The following is a 21,076-nucleotide window of genomic DNA, read 5'->3' as shown; positions in this document are numbered from 1 at the left end:
GTGCCGTGGAGAAGGGGGTTTGGGTCTTGGCTCCAGGGTTCCTCACGGACCTCGGGCAGGTCACGTGATCTCTCTGAGGGGGATGTGAGAGCCAAAGGAGGTAAGTGAGAGGGGCCCTTTGTGTAAAGTGTAGAGTGCTGTGTAAACACAATAGCTTACATTAGCGGTTCCCAAACTTGGCTGCCTGTTGGAAACAGATACCTGGGGAATCTTGAAAGTTTACCACGTGCCTGGGCCCCTTCCCTAGACGTTCTGCTTTACGTGGTCTGGGTAGAGCCCGGCCTGTGAGAGTTTGAAAAACTCCCGGTTTGTGACAACACGGTTGGGTCTAGAGGGCATGATGTGAAGTGAAATAAGTCAGACGAAGACAAACACCTTCACTTACATGTGGAAGTATGCCTTCACTTACATGTGGAATCTAAAAAGCGAAACAAACGAATAAACCAACAAAGAGCAGCACTAGACCTATAAATACAGAGAACAAACTGAAGGTTGTCAGAGGGGAGGGGGAGGGGGAGTTGGGCAGAAGAGGGGAAGGGGATGGGGCGCCTGGGTGGCTCAGTCGGTTAAGCGGCCGACTTCAGCTCAGGTCATGATCTCGCGGTCCGTGAGTTCGAGCCCCGCATCGGGCTCTGTGCTGACAGCTCAGAGCCTGGAGCCTGTTTCAGATTCTGTGTCTCCCTCTCTCTGACCCTCCCCCGTTCATTCTCTGTCTCTCTCTGTCTCAAAAAAATAAATAAACGTTAAAAAAAAATTAAAAAAAAAAAGAAGGGGGGAAGGGGAGAGGGCGGTACAGGCTACTGGTTGTGGAATGTATATGTCATAGGGGTGAAAGGCGCCACATAAAGAATATAGTCAATGATATTATAATAATATAATATAATGTGTGCATCGCCTATATGCGAATTAAAAAAAAGAGAGAGAGAAGCTCCCAGTCGATCCTAACGGGGCAGTTTGAGATCCACGGGGTTGGATCCCAGAGTCTTCCCAGAAGGCCCGGACCCACAGTTGTACTGCTGAGGTAGCATTTAGGTTTAGACCTCAAAAGTTGGAGCTTGCATGGGTCCTTTCTGCAGACTGATTCTCTTGGGGTGTGTGTGCATGTGTCTTGTTTCCTGTAAAGGACTTGGTTTGTGTGTCATCCTCCTGACCTGCTAGGCCATGTCTACTGCCTACCCTGGGTCTTGCTCACCCGGAACCAACACACTGAACCTCTACCGCCCAAGCCGCTCTTGCTATCACCCCCAGAGATCCATGAGCCCCAATATGTGAAGGGGACCTTCAGAGAGAGGCCGTGGCCCCGGTGCACGGCACCCCCAGTGCTGCCTTTAGATGGCCTAGCGGTGTGGGGCAGTGAACGCTCTGGCCATGGAGGATGGGGGGATACGAGGATCCCCCAGATACACTGCTCTCCCTCCTCCCCTACAATGGTCTGTTGCAAGAAGCAGAGATGTGTCCCACCTCGCTGGAGATCCAGTGAGCAAGTGAGGCCCCACTCACACCTGCTCCCCTTTTCTGCTTCAGCATCCTTGACCTTCACCTCTGCCTCTGGGATGAGGCCCTTCCCAAAGCATTAGCATGACCTCTAGTCTGGGGCTCTGTTTTCTAGGGAACCCAGGCAAAAACATCTCCCAACCGGGCCATAATATTCTTGGCGACTGAGAGCGAGTCCACTCCTTCATTCTCCCCGAGGAGTCGTTAGGATACCTCTGTTTCGTGCCTTTTTAAAGTTGTATGAAAAATGGGTCTGTGTTCATATAAAATTACACGCAGGTGGAAAAAGATGAGTTGGAAATATGCCAAAATGCTAAGAGTGGTAATGTGAAGTGGATGAAGCCCTGAGTGAGTTCTTTCTTTATTATATAATTTTTAAGTTATTGGATTTATAATGAAAAATAGCTCATCAACATACATGAAAAATTAAGCCTTTTCTGGCTCAACAATTGCCAACACATCACATGACAAAATATATGGACTTTTAGAAAGCTCCTTTTTTTTTTTTTAAAGCTGTAGACCATTGCTAAAGAGAGGCCCTGAAAAAAGAAAGAAAGAAAGAAAGAAAGAAAGAAAGAAAGAAAGAAAGAAGGAAAGAAAGGAAGGTAGGTCCTGAGTGCAGATGGGTGGCAAATATCTGATGCGCTGGTGCAGAAATGAGACCCTCAAAAAGGAAAGAAGTCCGAAGGGGTTTGGAGGAAAGAAATCTGTATTACATAAAGATTATTTCACACTAGGGGAGAAGGGAGATCCTTCCAGCTGATAAGAATATCCTCAGCCTGTCCTTTAGGTAGCTTGAAAACCTGAAGTGGAAGAAGAGCCCAAACAGCCAGAACTTTTGGGACAAATTCTAAGAGGGGCTTTTGGACACTATAATCTTAGAACTCTGTGGGAAGAGGGATTTGGACTTCAGACAGCTTACAGTGATTCCACAGAAAGGAAATTTGTAATCACGAGAGGATTAAGAACATGAGGATTAAGAGGGTGAGTTTGGCTGACAATGATTAAAGACAAAGGGACAAAGGTCCTGAAGAATATTTTTAAAACCCGCTGTCTGGGCGCCTGGGTGGCTCAGCCGGTTCAGCATCTGACTCTTGGTGGGGCCCTGATCTCAGGGTCGTGGGAAGATGGCTCTGCACTGAGTGTGGATCCCGCTTCAGATTCTCTCTCCCTCTCTCTCTCTGCCCCTCTTCCCTGCTCTCTCTCTCTCTAAAATAAATAAAAACAACAGGCCCCTTCCCCCTCGCCCCCCCGCCAAACCCCGGTGTTCATCCTGACCCTCAGCGAACCCACCACAAAATCACAGCATTGCCAAGGGCGCCCACCGCCAGGTCCACCAGCCCATCCTCGTTGAGGTCCAGCTGTCCGTGGATGCTGCAGCCAAAATACTGGAGGCCGGGAACCAAGTCGGAGGCGGCAATTCTCTGCAGGAAGTGGGAAGAGAAGGCCAGGCATGGGCACTGTTCACACAGGGCAGGACAAGACAACCCTCGGGGAAACTAAAATCGGGAGCGCTGGAGAGAGCCCTTTGGAACCATCAGGAAGCTTTCGGCCCAAAACCCAAACAGACCCCGCTCCTGGTCTGTCTGCACCTAACGTCAAGTCATTCTTTTGGATTAAGATCTCGCGTCTTAAAAGGGTTCCCCATTAAGTGTAAATACATGTTCCCTGGCAGGTAACCCAGCGGCCTCCCTGACCATGGTGTGTTAGACTACCTTACTAACAAAATACGTAGGCAAAAGTGAGGACCCTGAGGGCATGGGACCCGAGATGGGTCCCTCTTGAGGCGGGCAAGGTTTCCAGCATGTGGCATTTCCAGAGAAAAGCAAGCCCACGTGGGAATTCTCCACTCTCTGTCAACTGTCCGTGTGTGTGGGGGGGTGGGGGTGGGGGGGGGTGGGGAGTGAGGTTAGGGTCCCTGGGGTTTTGTTGTTGCAGGGGGAGATAAAGCTACGCAGGGAGAGGGTGCCCGCAGGGGTGATGGGAAGGTCCAGAAGACAAATGCACCCGTTTCAAAATCCCGACTCGAGGCAACTAGAGCTAGGCCAGACTGGGGTCTTTTCCTGCAGGAGGGCACAGAAGAGGCTCCTGAACCGGATGCTCCAGCAGGAGCGGCCAGGACTCCTGGTCCAGCTCCAGCTGTGGACGGGGAGCGGCACCTGCTTCGGCGTCTTTAGGAGGCTGGCTCGGAAGCCGTGGAAGATGTAGACGGCTCCTCCGTGGTTGTCCTCCAGAGGGGCTCCCACCACCACGTCGTTGTAGGAATCCTGATTGAGGTCCCGAACCGAGGCTATGGAGGACCCGAATCGGGCATTCTGGTAGCCGTGGGAATCCTTCAGTGTTCCGTTATAAACAAACCGGTTCTGCGAAACCAGGGGTGGAAAAAGACTCAGGCTCAGCGGGATGTGGCAAGGACCCTCAGGGTCATGGTCCCCTCTGGCCTGCAGCACCTTGTCTCCAGCCCATGTTCCCCAGAATTCCTGCTCTCCCCGGCCTGGCTCAGCGGGTGGGCACTGGCCTCTCGGGGTGCACCCAGTGAAGGCAGGGCGGGGCCAGGTGCCTCAGAGGGCTCCGCCCCCCCCCCCCAGCAGTAGTACCTGTCTCAGGGTGTAGACGTACACCTGGCCCCGCTCTCGGCCCTCGCTGAAGTACATGGGGGCGCCCACCAGCAGGACATCAGTCACCCCGTCGCCGTCGATGTCCACAGAGGTGATCTCGCTCCCGTAGTAGGAGCCTATCTGCAGCACAGGGGTGGGAGAGGGTAGTGCGCTGGGCTGCACAAGGAGCCGAGGACGCCCTTCCACGCGGAACTTGGGTGAACAAAGACAAAGGGTCCTCCCCTTCTCACCCCCCTCTCCCCTCCCATGGAGTGGACTCACCTATTTTCACTTGGTCCCATCTTTCCCTCTTTCCTCCTCTTTTTTTTTTAAACGTTTATTTATTTATTTAGAGAGATAGAGAGAGAGAGAGAGAGAGAGAGAGAGAGAGACAGACAGAGAGAGAATGAGCAGGGGAGGGGCAGAGAGAGAGAGGGAGAGAGAGAATCCCAAGCAGGCTTCAAGCTGTTGGCACTGAGCTCCACTTGGGGCTCAATTTCATGAACGGAGAGATCATGACCTGAGTCGAAATCAAAAGTCAGATGCTTAACTGTCTGAGCCACCCAAGCGCCTCTCTCTCCTTTTTTTTTTTAAAGTTTATTTATTTTGAGAGAGAGAGAGAGAGAGAGAGAGAGAGAGAGAGAGCAGGGAGGGGCAGAGAGAGAGAGAGACAGAGAGAGAGAGACAGAGAGAGAGAATCCCAAGCAGGCTCCACAGTATCAGCACAGAGCCGGACTCGGGACTCCATCCCGCGAACTGAGATCATGACCTGAGCCAAAATCAAGAGCCTGACACATAACTAACTTAGCCACCCAGCGCCCCAACCCTCTTGTCTCCCTCTGTCATCCCACCCCCTCCACCTCTTCTTTCTTCCCATTGGTTAATTTTATGGATTGCCATTTATTCTGTTTGTAAGCAGCACGTATCATGGCAAAAAATGAGCAAAATTAGAAAAAGGTATGAAGAAGAAAATAAAAGTGACCCGTTGTCCAAACATCCAACTATACGTCCCATGTTATAACGTTTTAGTGTATTTCCACCAAGTCTGTTTTGTCTAGAGTGTGTGGTTTGTTTGTGTGTGTGTGTGTATGGCTTTATTTTCACAGTCTGGGATCATACTATATACAGAGCTTATATATGATTTTTGAATAAAGCAATGGGTCATGAGCACTTTCTCCGTGACGTGTTATATTTTTTCCTACAACATGATCATTGGTGGTTTTATAATATTCCAAATTATGCATGTGCCACGTGTATAATCAATCCTCTTGCTGGACACGTGGCTCATTACAATTTTTTTTTTTTTTAGTTTATATTTTGAGAGAGAGAGAGAGAGCAGGGGAGGGGAAAAGAGAGAGAGAGAGAGAGAGAGAGAGAGAGAGAGAGAGAGAGCAGGGGAGGGGAAAAGAGAGAGAGAGAGAGAGAGAGAGAGAGAGAGAGAGAGAGAGAGAACCCCAAGCGGGCTCTGTGCTATGAGTGCAAAGCTGGACGCTTTGGATCCCAGGAACCATGGAGATCACGACCTGAGCCGAAACCAAGAGGTGGACACTGAACCCACTGAGCCACCCAGGAGCCCCAAGGCTCGTTTCGATTTTTAACGTTACAAATATCCTGGGAATAGCACCTTGGACAGGAGATTATGTTTTCTTTTTAGCATTTGAGCACTCTGTGTTCCTCTCCCACCTTGGGGGCCGTGCCCCCCCCTTCAATGAGGGGGCCACTCACCTATTCAAGTCAGAAAGCTGAGGGTCCTCCCCGGCTCCACCGCCACCTCTCCCACCCGCAGGTTCCCAGCAAGCCCTGCCTGGAGTGCGCCAAACACGTCCCGAGTCTGTCTGCTTCCCTCCTCTGCGGTCTCTTCCCCAGGAGAGGCACCTCTGCCGAAGGACCCCCTGCCTCACCCTCCAGTTCACCCCTGCGGGCAGCCAGAGTGGCTTCTAGCAGCTGACCACACCACTCCTTTGCTTTCGGAGGGGTGCAGGGGGAAGTCCAAGTTCTTCAGTGTGACCCTCTTGGACCTGCCTCCCTCCCTCCCTGGCCTCTGCCTACACCCCCTCCCCGCCCTGCACTTCCAAGTTCCCACACTCGCTCCTGACATTCCCAGTGATTTCTCCCAAAGCCCCGGGCCCTGGCCGGGTTCCAGGCTTCCCTCTGCACATACTTTTCTCTTGTCTGCCCCACTCTCCCCTTCTCCCTTCCGGACAATGTCACCGCCCTCAGGTCACTTCCTGTTAGAAGCTGGCCCTGGCCTGCCCTGCCATTTCCCTTTCCACTGCCTGCAAGGGGTGCCCCTCTGCAATCACCCCCAGCCCCATACTAGCACCTGTTCTCCACCCCCGCCCCCACCCAAGAGTGGGCACCCTGTTCCTGCTGTGTCTCCTCCAGGCCTGGGCAGAGACAATAACATAACAAATATAATAAATGTTTACTGGACCAGCGGGTCACTTAGGAAGGACGAAGGAGTCCCTCCCAGGGACAGGCCTGTGTGACACGCTTTACAGCCTCAGGTTAGCTCATATGAGCCTCATGCTACCTTAGGAGAGATCACTGTCCTCATTTCACAGGGAACAAACTGCAGCTCAGTGAATTTGAGTCACTTGCCCAAGGTCAGATGGCTGGCTACAGCCAAACTGGGTTGAAACTCCGGTCTGACATCCGAGCCCCTGATACTCCCTCCCCCAGCCGCCTCCTGGCGTAGGGTGCTTTCAGGAGAAATCCATCGTCCGGCATTAAAAGCTTTTAACTGAGGAGAAAGATAGAAAATACGGAAGAGGGGAAAAGGGAAATTCTAAACACAGGGTGGGGGAGGGAAGAGCTATCCCTACCTAAAATAATTAAGAGGCAGACGGAGCAAATAAGGGAGGAGTGGGGGGAGGCATTTGTCTAAATATGTGGCCTCAGCTATGTGGGTCACGGTGATTTGGAATCCACTTAATTTAGCTGCCTTCAGCACTGCGGTTTCTCGTTCGGATGTTGGAGGCAGAACCAGGCAGTAAAAATGTCATAAATTCATCAGCAAATTCCCTCCAGCTCTCAAGGTCTAGCCTTGGATTCCCGAAGAGCCAGCCCTGGGCAGAGTGTGGGCAGGCAGGCTGGAGGCTGGGGGACAGAGCAGTGCCCCAGGTCTGCCAGTGCCCTTGAGACGGGAAGGGGAAAGAGAATGATGGCTTCCTGCACCTGGAGGGACTTTGGTTAGACCCAGGGAGGAGCCTGTCCTCATGGTGACAGGCCAAGGGCAGGGGGCAGGGCTGTTCCTGGGCTCCGCAGAGCCGAAGGTGAGCTGGGAATGATGGGAAGGGCCTGGCTAAGGCCCAGCCCAGGCCCAGGGTGCCGTGGATGCTGAGTGTGGCCAGGTGGGGGTCGGGGGGCTGGTTTGGGGTTGTCAGGGGTCAGGAGGCAGTATCATGCAGAAAAGTCCTGGATTCTCAACCCGACCCAGCCTCGAATCCACCATGTAACCTTGGAAAAGGGTTGTGGCGTCTCAGGACCACAGTTCCCCTCGGCTGTTGGCATGGCTTGGATCAGAAGAACCCTGTTTCCCGATCTTTCACTACCAGTGACTCTTACAGCTTTTCAGTTGGCATTCATGACCACCCAACACGAGACTCTTAGCGACACAGTCTGGTTCCCACGCGGCCCAGGCAGGGCAGGGGCTGTACCACTCTGCACTGTTCCCATTCCCGGAACAGGAAAGAGCTGGTGGGCCCACGGGGCCTCGCTGTGGGTGATTTGCAGCTGCTCCCGCTTCTGGCAGCATGAAGGCGGGCATGAGGAACGTGACCATCCCCCCGGGATGCCTAGGGGCCCTGGCAGCCCGAGCTGGGGGCCTAGGTGCTGCCTCTAACCCTGAACTCTGGATGTGAACAGAGAGAAGCTGGCAGCCAGGGGCAGAGGTCTGGCACCAGAGACAAGAGGCAAACAGATTCTCCCGGGTTCTTGCTGTCGCAGGGACCACGGCCTGGCTTTCTGGGGATGAGACAGTCCAGCCCCAAGGCTGGTATGAAGGAGGTGTGTGACCCCCAACCGGGAAGGATGTCTGCGAGGGAAGAGCAGAGCCCCCGCCAGCCCAGCCTTGCCCACATGCCCTCCCGCCCGGCCCCTGCCCCCAGCCTCCCCCTCCATTACCTGTTCACCCCGCAGGGCCTGGTGGATGGTGAGAGTCCGGTTGTTGTGCATGGTGAACAGGATGGCTTTGCCCGTGTGGTTGAACCGGGGTGCTCCTGCCACGTACACCCGCCCCTGCCTGGAGGACACGACCGACGTGACTGTGTACCCTGCCACGGGAGGAAACAGGCTGGTCTCTGCCCCAGCTCCTCGGCTGCGCCTGAAGGGCCAGCCCAGGGAGTGCATTCAGGGCAGGCTGAGCAGATGTGAAGCAGCGGGGTGGTGTTTCCTAGGAACAACTGGGGAGGCCTGGAAGAGGCAGGGCTCAGGAGGGGGGTAGGGAGGGTGGGGAGAACTCATGCGCCCCACCCCCTGCTGGAGGAAGCCAAGGAAGCCAGGTGGGGCTACGAAAAGGCACTGCTGACCTGGAATGTGCATGTGCCCCCGGCCCCTTCACCCGCGTCCCTGAGACGTGTGAGAGAGAGCAGGGAGGAGGGAGGTGATGGGCCCTGGCCGCGCTTCATCTCGTATGGGGCAGGCTTTGATTTGCAATCTCCACCAACTGTCTCTCTCAGGGACCCGCCAGTGTCCTCACTACTGCAACCTGCCGCTGGGTGGTCTGGAGAACTACAGCACTGGCTGTCCAGGTGGGAGAAGCCGCTCCACTGGGCATCGACGTGGGGTCCCAGCGACTCTTGTGGCCCCAGAGCTTTGCCGCCTCAAAGGATGGAGCCCCCTCCTCTCGGTCCCACATATACGCCACGTGAAAGAGGAAGAAATGGAAACCAGGGGCTCTTTTGGAAAGGCCACCAATCCGTGTCCTCAGGATGGCTTTGCCCTATCACTACCCAGCATGGGGGACGCATGCAAAGCCTAGAGCCCCACTTTCTGCCAGATGGTTGAGAGTGGATCCCAGTTTTTAGATGCCTCGTCAGCAGTTCTGGGCTGCTTCCTGGCAAACGGATGTCTCTTTCTGCCATGTGTGCACGTGCGTGGGCATATGTGGGTAACACTACCACTATGGTTCCGCTGGTTGCTTGTATAGTAGCTGCAGGATGTGTAGACGGGTTGATTCAGTGGCTGGGAGAACAGGTGCAGTAGGGCGAGCTACTCTGGTTCCAGACACGGTATTTTTGACTCTTAAAGGTGTATTCTGGGAAATGGGGCTCGAAAGGTCAGCGAAGCCAGAGTGTTGCACATAGGCTGTGTTGGCTGTGTATTAACACAACCATAAATATATGAGGGTAGGGTGGGATCAGCCTTGCAGAGTGGGGCCGAGGTGTCTTCTGAGCCCTTAGTGGTGCAGCTGAAAATGTTCCCAATTAGCCCTGGGCTTTGGGCTTCCTCAGAAGGAGACACAGCAGTCATGGGAAGGGCTTGGGGGCCGAATGTCCTAGAGGCAGGCATGGGCCTCCCAAAGCAACAAGCAGCATTGAGAACTTCCTGCTTCCCACAGTCTGCTGGCTGTAGCTTACATTTCCATGTGGTTCTTTGGCCAGCAGGCAGGGCCATCCTGAAAGCTGGACCGGCCTCCCAGAAGGCCTGACAAGATGACAGAAATCCATACAGTTTCCTTGCCGGGAGGCGGAGAGCCTGGTCTCCCAGTCTCCTTCCTCCAAACCTCCCCTCTCCCTTGGGGCATGTAGGAAGGAATCTTCCAGAGACCCCAGACCCTGCCCTCATGGATGAGCCCCAGAGGGAGGAGGAAGGAAGAAGGGCTGTGACTGTGGGTAAGGCAAGATAGTTGGGCCTCATGACGGTTTTTTGGTCTGGTTCTACCCCACTAGGGCCCCCTGGGAGGAGGAAGACAGTTATGCTGGGCCAGGAAGAGGTGGATTCATCCTGCTGCCCCTCACTCAGATACCTTCACTATCTCCCTACTACCAACATGAAAAGGCTCCAACTCCTTAACCTGGCGTTCGAGACTTCCTGCTGCAACCTGCGCCAACCTGCCTTCCCCTCCCCCTCCTGCTCCACCCCTCTGTTCCATCCTGGTCTACTTCCTGTGTCCTGACCCCGCCTAGCACTTTCCACACCTCCCCCCTTTGCTTGAACCTTCTTGGTCTATTCAGTCTTTTTCTGCCTCAGAGACCCGGTGTCAGCCCCAGAACGTGTGCAGTGGGGGCCAGAGTGTGCCGGCCACTGGTCCACGACCACCCACAGTGCTGGTCCTGCTCACTTGGGCCCTGGACACCAATGTTATCGAGAGAGAGAGAGAGAGAGAGAGAGAGAGAGAGAGAGAGAGAACGAATGAACACGATTGGGGAGGGGCAGAGAGAAAGGAAGAGAATGAACCCCAAGCAGGCTCTACACTATCAGTGCAGAGACCAGGCAGGGCTCGATCCCGCGAACTTCAAGATCACGATGTGAGCTGAGATCGAGAGTCGGATGCTTAACTGACTGAGCCACCCAGGCGCCCCTATGCTGCTCTTTAATGTCTGCTTCCAAAGTGCTTAACGGGAAGTGACTTCTGCCTTGATGGTGAACGTTAACAATAAAAACGAACATGGACTTCTCCACGTGCATGTTGCCTTGGGAGGTAGCTCAGCGTGCCCAAACCCTAGCCAAGGCAGAAGGTTTTAAAGGCACACCAACAGTGGGCCTGGTGTCTAGAAGCATCGACTGAGGCACATTTCAGGTAAAGGTGCTTTGCTTACCATTTATTCTACCTATTTATTGAGAGCCCGTTGCATGCCGGGCATGGTGCCAGGTGTGGATACCAGGCTGAAGAGGCAGCGGCCCCTGACCTGTGCCTGGACATTCGCAGGATATTCACAGACAGGTCCTTGTTTCACGTGGGGGCACGTTCCCCTGGGCCCCTCCTCGCCCGCGCCCATTCGCCACACTTAGCTCGGGCTCTTACCTAGATAGGCGCCATGATTCTTGAGCTCCTCGGGAAATTCCTTCAGGTAGGACTCGCGGAGGGGAATGACCTTCCCGCCACTGGTCTCCTTCAGCACGGCTCCGTTCCAGTCATAGGCGCCAACGGCTCCCAGCAGAATGCCGTCCTGACATCGGGGAGGGGACACACATCAGCTCGTGTCCCCGGGGGGCCCCTTGCTGGGAAGCCACCTCCAGGTTCTGCACAATGAAGCATCCACCACAGCCTCTTTGGGCACCTTCTCCTGTGTTCACTATTTAACTGACTTCCAGGCAGGGTTCTTGACTTTTGAATGAGGCCAGGACCGTCCACCCCATCCTTAGCACAAAATGGATCAAACAAAGGAATGTTCTAGAAATAGACTCCACCTCTAGAACCAAGCCTCCATTGCTCTTTGGGCTTCATAAGCCCCACAGGAAATCTCCTGTCACTGTCCCTTCCTTCTGACGCTCCTGGAAGCTGTGGCCCCTGCCCATGGCCTCCCTCCACATTCCTCTGTGGCGTCTGACTTGCTTCCCTGTGTGCAAATCTTACGTCTTCATTTCTTCAGTAACAATTCACCGAGTGTCTACTCTGGGCTGGCCACTTGCTCGGAGCTGCGATATAGTCCCTGCCCTTGCAGAGCTCAAAGTACCACGCAAATGTGCAAGTTAACATAATAGTTGCAAAGCGTGATAACTGCTATAGGGGATGTGGTAAATACCACAGTGAGGTTTAGTCTAGATTGAAATGGGGGTCAGGAAAAGCATTTTTGAGTAAGTGATGCTCACCCGGACACCTGGAGGGGGAGGGGACGAGTGTGCAAAGGCCCTGAGGCTGGAGAGAGTTTAGAGGCGTTGGTTTTAAGGAATTGGAAGCCGTTTGGTGGGCTGGAGTGCAGAATGACAGGGGCCAGAGCGACTCTGATGAGGCTGGACAGAGAAGCCAGGGCCGCATCTGTGATAGCCTGCACCCTGAGGAAGGGGGCTTGTCTTTAACTGCAGTGTAAGTGGGTGCTGCAATGCTCAGGCAGGAAGACGGGAACTCTGACTCCCCGAGGGGCAGGCAGTCTCCCTGTTACTGACTCCAAGGTCACTCCTCACTCTCTGGGCTGCCCCTACACCCTATCCACCACTACTCCGCCTCCTTAAACAACCTCCTTGAACAAAGCTAGTGGATACAGGAAGACAAATAGCAAGCCCTTGGAAGCAGGGAGGGCCACCTTCCTGGGTGACCTTGGTGACTCCTGGCCTGGCAGGTTGTGCCCCAGCTTTGGGCTGTGAAAGCACTAGCAGATGAAGTCACCTCTCTCCTCCCCTGAGCCTCCCTAATCCTGGCTGACTGGCAGGATTTGAGGTTCCCCCGCCACGTGGGGCCCAGGGCACCTCATCTCTCCTCCCCTCCAATACCATGGTGCCGACAGAACAATGTAATTCTGGCCTTGGGACGATCAGGGCCGTGAATGAGCAGGTGGGCAGCGTCACCATGCAACAGTCTCACTGGTGGCCGCGGAGGGGCCAAGACTGTGAACCTTACTCAGACCTTCCATTTCTCATTTCCCAGGGGTCACTTTAAAGAGTGAAGTTGATCTCAGATAAGGTTTAAAAAGTCCAAATTCTCTGGAAGTAGAACTGACTGTTCAGACAATGTTTTTCTGACCGCAAGCAAGCTGGTCTCTGGAGAGTCTGATGTACTTGGTTGTGTTTAATGTCACACTTTCTAATTAGCTTTTTCCTCCCGGTCTGTGTGAGCCTCAGCCTGGGAGCGCCTGATGATCTCCTGGGCCGGGATCAGGGCCGGCACCTCAAAGACTCACGGCCAGTGCTCCTTGCACTTGGGGTGTGCTCCCTTCTTTGCAAAGTACTTTCTCATCCAGCCACCCATTTGTGAGAGACCAGCAGGTCAGATGTTCATTACCTGCACTTGACAAATGGCATCCAAGGTTCAGAGAGGGAAAGGGACTTGTCCGAGGCTGCACAGCAAGTCGGGGCGGGGCTGGGACTTGGAGCAGGGTGGTGGGTTGGGCAGGGGAGAAAAGAGCCACGGGCAGCCCCCGGACTCTGCTCCCAGTTTTCCATTGGAGCACTCTCTAAGAGGACAGTGATGTTTGGGCCTCGTCTCTCTCCTCCCTCTCTCTTCCGGCTGAATCCAAGTTTGCTTCTGCAGGACCAGGCTTCTTCCTTCAGGGAGAGGGCTCTCAAGATGAATTTTTGGCCTTGCAGGTGACTGGAAGTCTCCATGATGTACTGAGGAGGACTGGGATTCCTCTGGGGAGGACCCCGTATGTATGTGGGGCTTGGGGATTCCACTGGACTTCCGGATTTGGCAGCACTAGGCCGGCTGATTGCTCACAGGCTCTCGCCTTATGCTGTTTCACCCTGGCAGTGCCCATAGGCCTGTGCTCCCAGGGGGCGGTCCTTTCTTGAGAGGGCTCTGTTACCGGGGAGAGCCTCGCTGAGGAAGGCGGGGAGAGGGCAGGCTGGGAGGGCAGGAGGAGCAAACCTCAGTATGGCACTGTCTTTCCCCAGCTCGGGGAGCCTAGGCATTTTGAATTTGGAAAAAATCTGGAAGGGCAGGGTCCCAAAAAGGGCCAAAGCCTTGACAGAGGAAGCCAAGCATGTAGGCCCAGCTGGAAAACAAATACCAGGGCATTCCAGGGAAGAGCCTCATCCCACGCTCCAGGCCTGGCACCGGCTCCCTGATTTATGGCTTCCTTTCCCGTGGGGCCACGTGAGCTCCCACCAGATACTGCCAGGGTGTGCCTGGGTGGCCTTGCACATGGACCCTTGGCACAAGCTGACTTTTCTAGTGCCCTGTGCAGATGTGAGGATGCAGGCATGGTGGCCCTCAGCAGGTCCAAGGCCAAGTCCGTGCCCTTCCTATAGACAACGTGTACCCGTATTCACTCTAGCATAGCACCTGCCGTCTGATTCTGCTAGCTCATCAGTTAGCTGCCTTCTGACCTGGCCCCTGCAGCAGTCTTGCCTCCCTAGCTGAGCTGAATGTTCCCGGTACGTGTGACCATGTCCCTCTAAACTGTGTCCCCAGCCGGTCCGTGTCCCCAGGGTTGGGTCACATCCCTAACGCTAGAAACAGCATCATTTAGGGCAGTGGCTCCCAAACGGGGGGCAGTTTAGCCCCCAGGAAATATTTGGCAATGCATGGAGACAGTTTGGGTTGTCATAGCTGGGGGTGGTGTTGGGGTTGGTGTGGCATCTGGTGGGTAGGGTCAGGGCCGCTGCCTACAATACACAGGACGGCCCTGCAGCAAAGAATTATCCAGCCCAAGTTGGCAGTTGGGCTGAGGCCGAGAATCCCTGGCCCAGTGGTTAGAGTATGAAGTCTGGAGTCAGACATTGCTGAGTTCCAGTTCTAGCTCCAAAGCTTCTAGCTGTGTGACCTTGGGCAAGCTTCTCTCTCTCTTCCTTTTTTTCTCCCCCCACCCCCCTCTCTCTCTCTCTCTCAGCCTCAGCTGTAAATTGTTTTGTTGGGAGAATTAACATTTTTAATTCTTAGCATGGAGCTTGGCAGTCAGCAAAGGACTTGGTATATAGTAACTCCTCTCGTTCTTTTATTCATCCATAAAGCATCGGGGACGCGGGAGTCAAAGAATCACATCTCATGGTCAAGTTGGTGCTGCAGAGGAGTCATTACAGCAGCTTGAGGGGAGGCAGCCTAGTGGAGGCAAGGGCAGCCTATTTGGGGGGCCCGCAGGAAGCGGCTGGGGGGGTGGTGACTGAGGAGGTGGGTGGAGTTAGGACAGGATTTTAAGAAACCCTTACTTGATCGTAAGTCTCAAAATGTACACTTCTAGTTCCAAGCCTCAAGACTCGATTCCGCCAATGCTTTTCAGACATCTGCTCAAAGACTGAGGTTCAGAGAGGTTAAATGGTTTGTCTGAGGCCATACATCCAGGCAGTGCTTTCTTCTTGCCCAGCAGTAATGGAATGAGAATGCCAGATGCCAACAATTCTTGGCTTTGGATAGGTGGTCCTGTGCATTGAGTCCTGTCCTCCTCCCCAGGCTCCTCCATAGCTCCCTAGTGCCTGCATGTCCACCATCAGAGTGACTCTAGAAGGGCCAAGAGCCCCTCCTAAGGCAAATACGTCATGAAGAGGACGGGTTATACTTTTCACGAATTGCTCGGATTCTGTCATAGACGGTGCATTTTTAACAAGCCTAAAGTGGAGCCTGAGGAACAATGAGTGCCAGGAGGTTTAGATGGGGTTGGGCAGGAAACACCCAGAAATGGGCCTTCAGTCTTTCTGGGGAGAGAAGCCCTTCACTGTGCTGGAAGCTGGTAGGCACGGTGGCAAGGAGGTGGTGTGGGGAGCAAGGGCCACCCTGTACTTGACGGCTTGTTCCCGATCGGCAGGTTGGTAGTCTCTGTTCAGAGGTCCCGGGAACAAGGCTCAGGAGTGGGGTGCCTGGCACCAGGGTGCAGCCTGAGACATGGAGCTGGGCTTAGGAGGAGACCCCAATGACCTGGAAATGATTCCTGCCACCAGGAGTCACTTGGGAATGATCTGGAACAGCATGCCGGCAGACCCTGGCTACCATGTCCAGGCCTCATGGGGTGGAGCCCACGGACAGCCTTGACTGCCTGCCCTAGCTAGCACGTGGAGGGGTCCACGGTTTAAGGTTATGGGGGTGTAGGAGAGGTTCACAGCCTCTAGGTACCAACCCCTCACGTCACCATATGGATCAGTTTCTTTCATTTTTTTTAAAGTTTATTTATTTTGAGAGAGACAGAGAAAGAGAGAGAGAGAGAGAGAGAGAGAGAGAGAGAGAGAGAGAGAGAGAGAGAGAGAATGAGAGCAAATAGGGGAGGGGCATAGCGGGAAGGAGAGAGAGAATCCTAAGCAGGCTCAGCACTGTCAGGGCGGAGGCTGAGGGGTGGGGGAGCTTGAACTCATGACCTGAGCTGAGATCAAAAGTTAGATGCTTAACTGACTGAACTGCTCAAGGCACCCCAGTTTCTTTCATTTTTGATTGAATCAAATGTGCAAAACTAGTTCAAATGTTTTTGTAGTGGCTCGGTCAGTTAAGCGGCCAACTCCTGATTTTGGCTTCATGAGTTAGAGCCCTGCTTCAGGCTCAACGCTGTGGAGCCTGCTTGGGATTCTCTCTCTCCCTCTCTCTCTGCCCCTTCCCGGCTTGAGCTCTCTCTCCCTCTCAATATAAATGAATAAACTTAAAAAATCAAATGTAAACCTCTTAGGAAAGATTACAGCCTGCAGGCTTTCACAGCTAAGCAGCTTAGGTAACAGCCAATGACCTTGGCTATCCAGCCCACAGCTCCAGCAGAGGCTGCGGGAAGGGCACAGGCTGAAGAGGCTGGAGGGTGGCTGGGGCTGCTGGTCTGGGAGGTAGGAGTCTCCCCACCCTTGACCTGTGTCAGACATAACTGAGGGCTGGTCTTGCTGGATCATCATGTGTAGGTTCAAGGGAAACAGTCTCTTCCCATCTCAGTTGAGTCACCAAAGTATTTGTGTAGACAAGATCCACCCTAATAAAACTGCTTCCTTCTGTAAACTTTTGGGGTTGGGGAGAGGTAAGAGTTCCATGTGAAATTCCTCTGCAGAGCCCCTGGGTGGGAGCAGCACCCTAGCTCCATCCACCATTAGGGGGCATCCATAACTTATTGTCCCCTTCCTTTCCTGCACACTTTCCATCTTGGCTTGTGAGGATTGCAGACTCAGAGTCTATGCCCCCTTGGGAGGTATGGATCCCTTTTGGAAGCTTTCTGGCAGACTCCTGCAGCTTCTTCTTGATTACCCAGCTCAACAGGGAGTTCACCACCTCAGCACGCAGCCAGGACTAATAGAAGCCACTCCAGCTGTTAGTGATCTCTGCATTCATTTCCAAATACTAATGGAACCCCTGGCTTCAAAATCTGTTTTGGAATTTGACTGGAGATCCATAGCTGGCCTTCCTGGTGGTCATTTCCAGAATGTCCTCTTTCCCTTTTTTGGCAAATCAAGACTAGAGTTTCCTGGGTTGACTTAGGTCCCTGGGTTTCCCCATGGCTCTGACCTTCAGCCTGGGATGCCATTCCTGTGGTCTGGGGCTTTGGGCTCTTTGGGTGACCAGGTGATGTTTTGGGGTCTCCTCTCTACCCTGGCACTAGTCTCCCCTTCCTCTTGCTGTTCTTACTCTTTTTAAAGACTGCTGTTCTTACCCTTTTGAAGGCTGGTTTCCTTGCTAGACAGGCAACAGTAGCCCAGGTGATGAGCCACCAGCCCCTTTGCTATTTGAGAACATTCTATGAGGTACTTCCTCCAGGACTAGAGACTTTTCCTTCTGACATAACTAAACAGGCCCAGGGAAGCTGAAGGCTTCTTCTCACATTTGCAGGAAGTGGCTGTCTGAGGCCGTCTGTGGAACACTTTTGTAGGGGATGGAGGCTGAGAGCTCGCCCAGGACTTGGACTCATTCGGGCTCAAGACCTGCTCTGGGCAAAGCTGAAAGGCTGGACCACTGCTTCCCATCTCCGGAGAGGGCTGACCAGCCCCGAGAGCTGTGGACCTAGACTCCCAGGGACAGGGCGGCTGTGGCCAATTATGGTGGCCTCAGTGGTCAGCATCAGCACTGAGAACCCTATGTGCCCTAAAATAGCAAACTCAGTGGCCGGTCACAGCACCAGATAGCCCACCATCGTTGTTCCATTCTTTTGGATTTGGAAGGATTGGTTTTTTCTTTTTAGGTATTAAAGAGTCTCAGATTCAGACTTAATCATCTTCTCTTTAAGAGTCGTATCAGATAGAAACTTCCAGATGCCTGTCACTTGAAAACCAGACTCGGGGGCGTTAGAAGAGCTGGGGCGGTGATAAGGATGGGGAGAGGCACTCCGGTCTCTTCAACCAGAGGAATGAAAATGAGTTGGACACGTGGGAGAATCTACACAGGGCAGTGCATGACCTTGACCTAAACAACAGGCCAGGGCTCTGAGCTCTTGGTCTCCTCTGTGCAGCGGGTGGTGGGGGGTGGGGGGCTTGGGGGGTGGTGTCTATCCATGGATCCTTCAAGGACTCCTCCTGCTCAACATACTGAGATGCTTGGGTTCTTTTTAGGGTTCATCTCAAGTATTCCTGAACACCTGAACCTCAGTGTAACCTCCCCTTCTCTTCGAGTTCCCCGATTCCTAGGCATACACAGACCACAGTGTTAGAAGAGGAGCCTGCACTTTCCGGGACCCAGCACAGGGCCCAGCACAGAGAAGGCACGGAAAAGATTTGCAGACCTGACCATCTATGGGGCGCCTGGGCGGCTCAGTTGGATGGGCGTCCGACTTCGACTCAGGGCATGATTTCACGGTTCGTGGGCTCAAGCCCCGCATCGGGCTCTGTGCTGACAGCTCAGAGCCTGGATTCTTCTTCAGATTCTGTGTCTCCCTCTCTCTCTGCCCCTCTCCCGCTTGTACTCTGTCTCTCTTTCTCAAAAATAAGTAAACATTAAAAAAAAACAAAAACAGGACAACTATTCCTGCCTGTCGACCTGGCAGGGCTGTGCTGAGCCTGAAATGGGGCATAGGAATCTCCTGGAGAAGTTTAAAGTGCCGTGCATATACAACGCACTGTTATAATTATAGGTGGCTGCATTTGTAGCTTGCTGTGTCCGGGTGGGCACGAGTTTGTCCAGATGCAGTACAGGAACAGTGGCGTGTGAGTCAGGTTTCCGTCCTGCTGCCTGTTCACATGTCCCCCTCCGCCTCCAATTTAGGGTTTCTGACTCAGACCCCCTGAGATTCCACTCGTTCTCGGGGAGCAGCTGCTAGGCGTGGGGAGGAAGAGCGTGAGACTCGTATTTTCCTACTTAGGTCACTTGAGCAGGTCACTTAGACTTTGTGTGACTCAGTTTATTTGTCTGGAGACTAGGAATAAGGAATCCTGCCTTATTCACCTCACAGTGTTGTTTGTGGGGGGGGGTGTTCAGTGAGATAATGGAGGTGATGCGGAAGTAGGCAGGTCGTTTCTGGCAGGTTTGGAGGCATACATACACTCCCACGGTGCCAGCCTGGGGCAGAACACCTAGGAACCTCTCTGCCCCAAGCATGCCCACTGACATGGACTCCTGCCAGGTGGTCCTCCCAGCACACAGTGCTCCCAGGCAGGGCTCCACTGTTTACGACACATTTTCGCAGATACCGGCTCTCTGCCCCGCCCTGGCAATCCTGTGAGGTTTCCACCCCATCTTGTCAATCGGAACCAGGCGAGGCATGTCGAGGGCGAGTGACGGCCCGATGCTCTGGGCCGCCAATGTAGAGCTTCTGACGCGACATGCTGCTTGTGATGCCATGTGGCCATCTGGGTCCTCTGCCATCTGAGGCCGAGTCTGCACCGGGAGCACAGCTGGTCCATCTGGACCCCCTCCCCACACCAGCTCAGGGCCATGCCCCTGCACGCACAGGCTGCCTTGGGCAAGGGCGTTATTGGCGCAGGCCAACAGCCTCTGCCGCGTTGACCCAATTTTTGCACAAGGCTCTGTGGGCTGCAGGGGACCTTCGGACCTGGAGGAAATGCCCCCATCGGCTCCCTGTGCAGGTGGTTCGTTATTTGTAGCTCACTCCCTGCTGAAAAGGGCTTGTAAGTTGAAGGCCTCGACTTCCCCCCTTGCAGCCACAGAAGACAGAGGCAGAGAGACCCGGAGAAACAAAGTGGGGGGTGGGTGAGGGACAGCCCAGGAAAGGCGGCGTGGCCACCTAGAGAGCCGGAAAGTATGTGGGAGGGCGGCTCTAACCCCGACCTACCTCCACCACGTGAGAAGAAAAGCCGGTCTGGGACATCTCCAGCCCGAAGGACGTCTCGTTCTTGTTGGTGCCTAAAACAGAGGGACAGAAAGACCTCAGCTGCACTCCCGATTGCTTAGCGCCACCCACCTGCAGCCCCATCCATGGCACCTGTGTCCTGGGGCACCTCCGGGGAGGGAGGAGGGGGCCCTGAGGCAGCCCACACAGGGAGGGCACCTTCCAGGTGGCCGTGGCTTCACTATCAGTAGCCCAGTCACTGCCGCAAAGGGTTTGGGACGAGTTATATGACAGAGCATGTATGCCATAACGTCAATATAGGGGAAAGAGCAAGAAAAGCACATGGAAAGAAACAATCTCCATCGTTGGCAAGAAATGGAAATTCCATTTCTTTCCTCACTTCTCTCATTCCTATTATTCACCAGATTTGGTTCCAGATGCCTCTGGATGATTCCCAAACATTGAATCGAACCCTCGGGAGGGGGACCTGTCACCACCCCAGATTTGCACAAGTAACCCATGTGTGCTGAAAGCCCCTCCCCATAGAGGGCCTCCCGGAACATGTCACCGGCACCGATCTTCTCAACACCCAAAGGCAACCATTTCTGGGAGAAATACACTCAGCTGAGTATAAGTTCTGGCGGGAGTGTTGAAACTCAGGTTCAAAGTTTCTATTCCTTTATCCTTGTGGATGAGGGCTGCTTTCGTCTCCTCGTGTGTCTGTAGCTCATCTTTTCCAAAGTGCTGCAGACTGCTCGGGCTTGTCCACACTGCTTTTTATCTCTGTTTACCATCCCCCCCATGTGGCCCAGCCCCGTGTTGGGAGGAACGGCTATAGCAACACATGGCTCAGAGGAGATCCGTGCCATCGAAACCGAAGTTTAAACAGTAAGGAGAGGGGTGCTTGGGTGGCCCAGCCGGTTGAGCGTCCGACTTCGGCTCAGGCCGTGATCTCACGGTTCGTGAGTTCGAGCCCCACATCAAGCTCGGTGCAGAGCCCGCTTCAGATCCTTTGTCCCTCGCTCTCTGCCCCTCCCCTCCTCACACTATCTCTCACTCCCTCTCAAAAATCAATAAACATTAAAAAGTTAAAGAGTGAATAAATAAACTTGAATTTCAGACAATCAGCAGATAATTTCCTAGCATAGGTCTGCCACAAACACCGTATTTTATATTTGCTAAATATGGCAACACTAGTTCAAAGCCCGTCTCTTCCCAAAGCTGTGGAAGCTTTGGCAAGTCACTATGGTCCTATGAGCTTCCAGTTCCTCGGTG

General features: G+C 53.8%; 1 protein-coding gene across 1 annotated transcript in view; it reads right to left on the bottom strand.

Moving 5' to 3' along the window:
- The window catches only part of ITGA11 (integrin subunit alpha 11), a 126,549-nt gene that overhangs the window by 24,806 nt on the left and 80,667 nt on the right, over nt 1-21,076 (bottom strand). The window contains exons 10-15 of the mRNA XM_043554058.1: nt 19,805-19,875; nt 11,059-11,203; nt 8,217-8,365; nt 4,092-4,232; nt 3,654-3,857; nt 2,788-2,918 (exon numbers count right to left, since the gene is read on the bottom strand). Of these exons, the coding sequence (XP_043409993.1) occupies nt 2,788-2,918; nt 3,654-3,857; nt 4,092-4,232; nt 8,217-8,365; nt 11,059-11,203; nt 19,805-19,875 (841 nt within the window). The remainder of the gene's footprint in view (nt 1-2,787; nt 2,919-3,653; nt 3,858-4,091; nt 4,233-8,216; nt 8,366-11,058; nt 11,204-19,804; nt 19,876-21,076) is intronic.

This window comes from Prionailurus bengalensis, chromosome B3, assembly GCF_016509475.1.
Source record: "Prionailurus bengalensis isolate Pbe53 chromosome B3, Fcat_Pben_1.1_paternal_pri, whole genome shotgun sequence".
NCBI classification, from domain to species: domain Eukaryota; kingdom Metazoa; phylum Chordata; class Mammalia; order Carnivora; family Felidae; genus Prionailurus; species Prionailurus bengalensis.
This window is presented reverse-complemented; position numbering and strand designations above follow the sequence as displayed.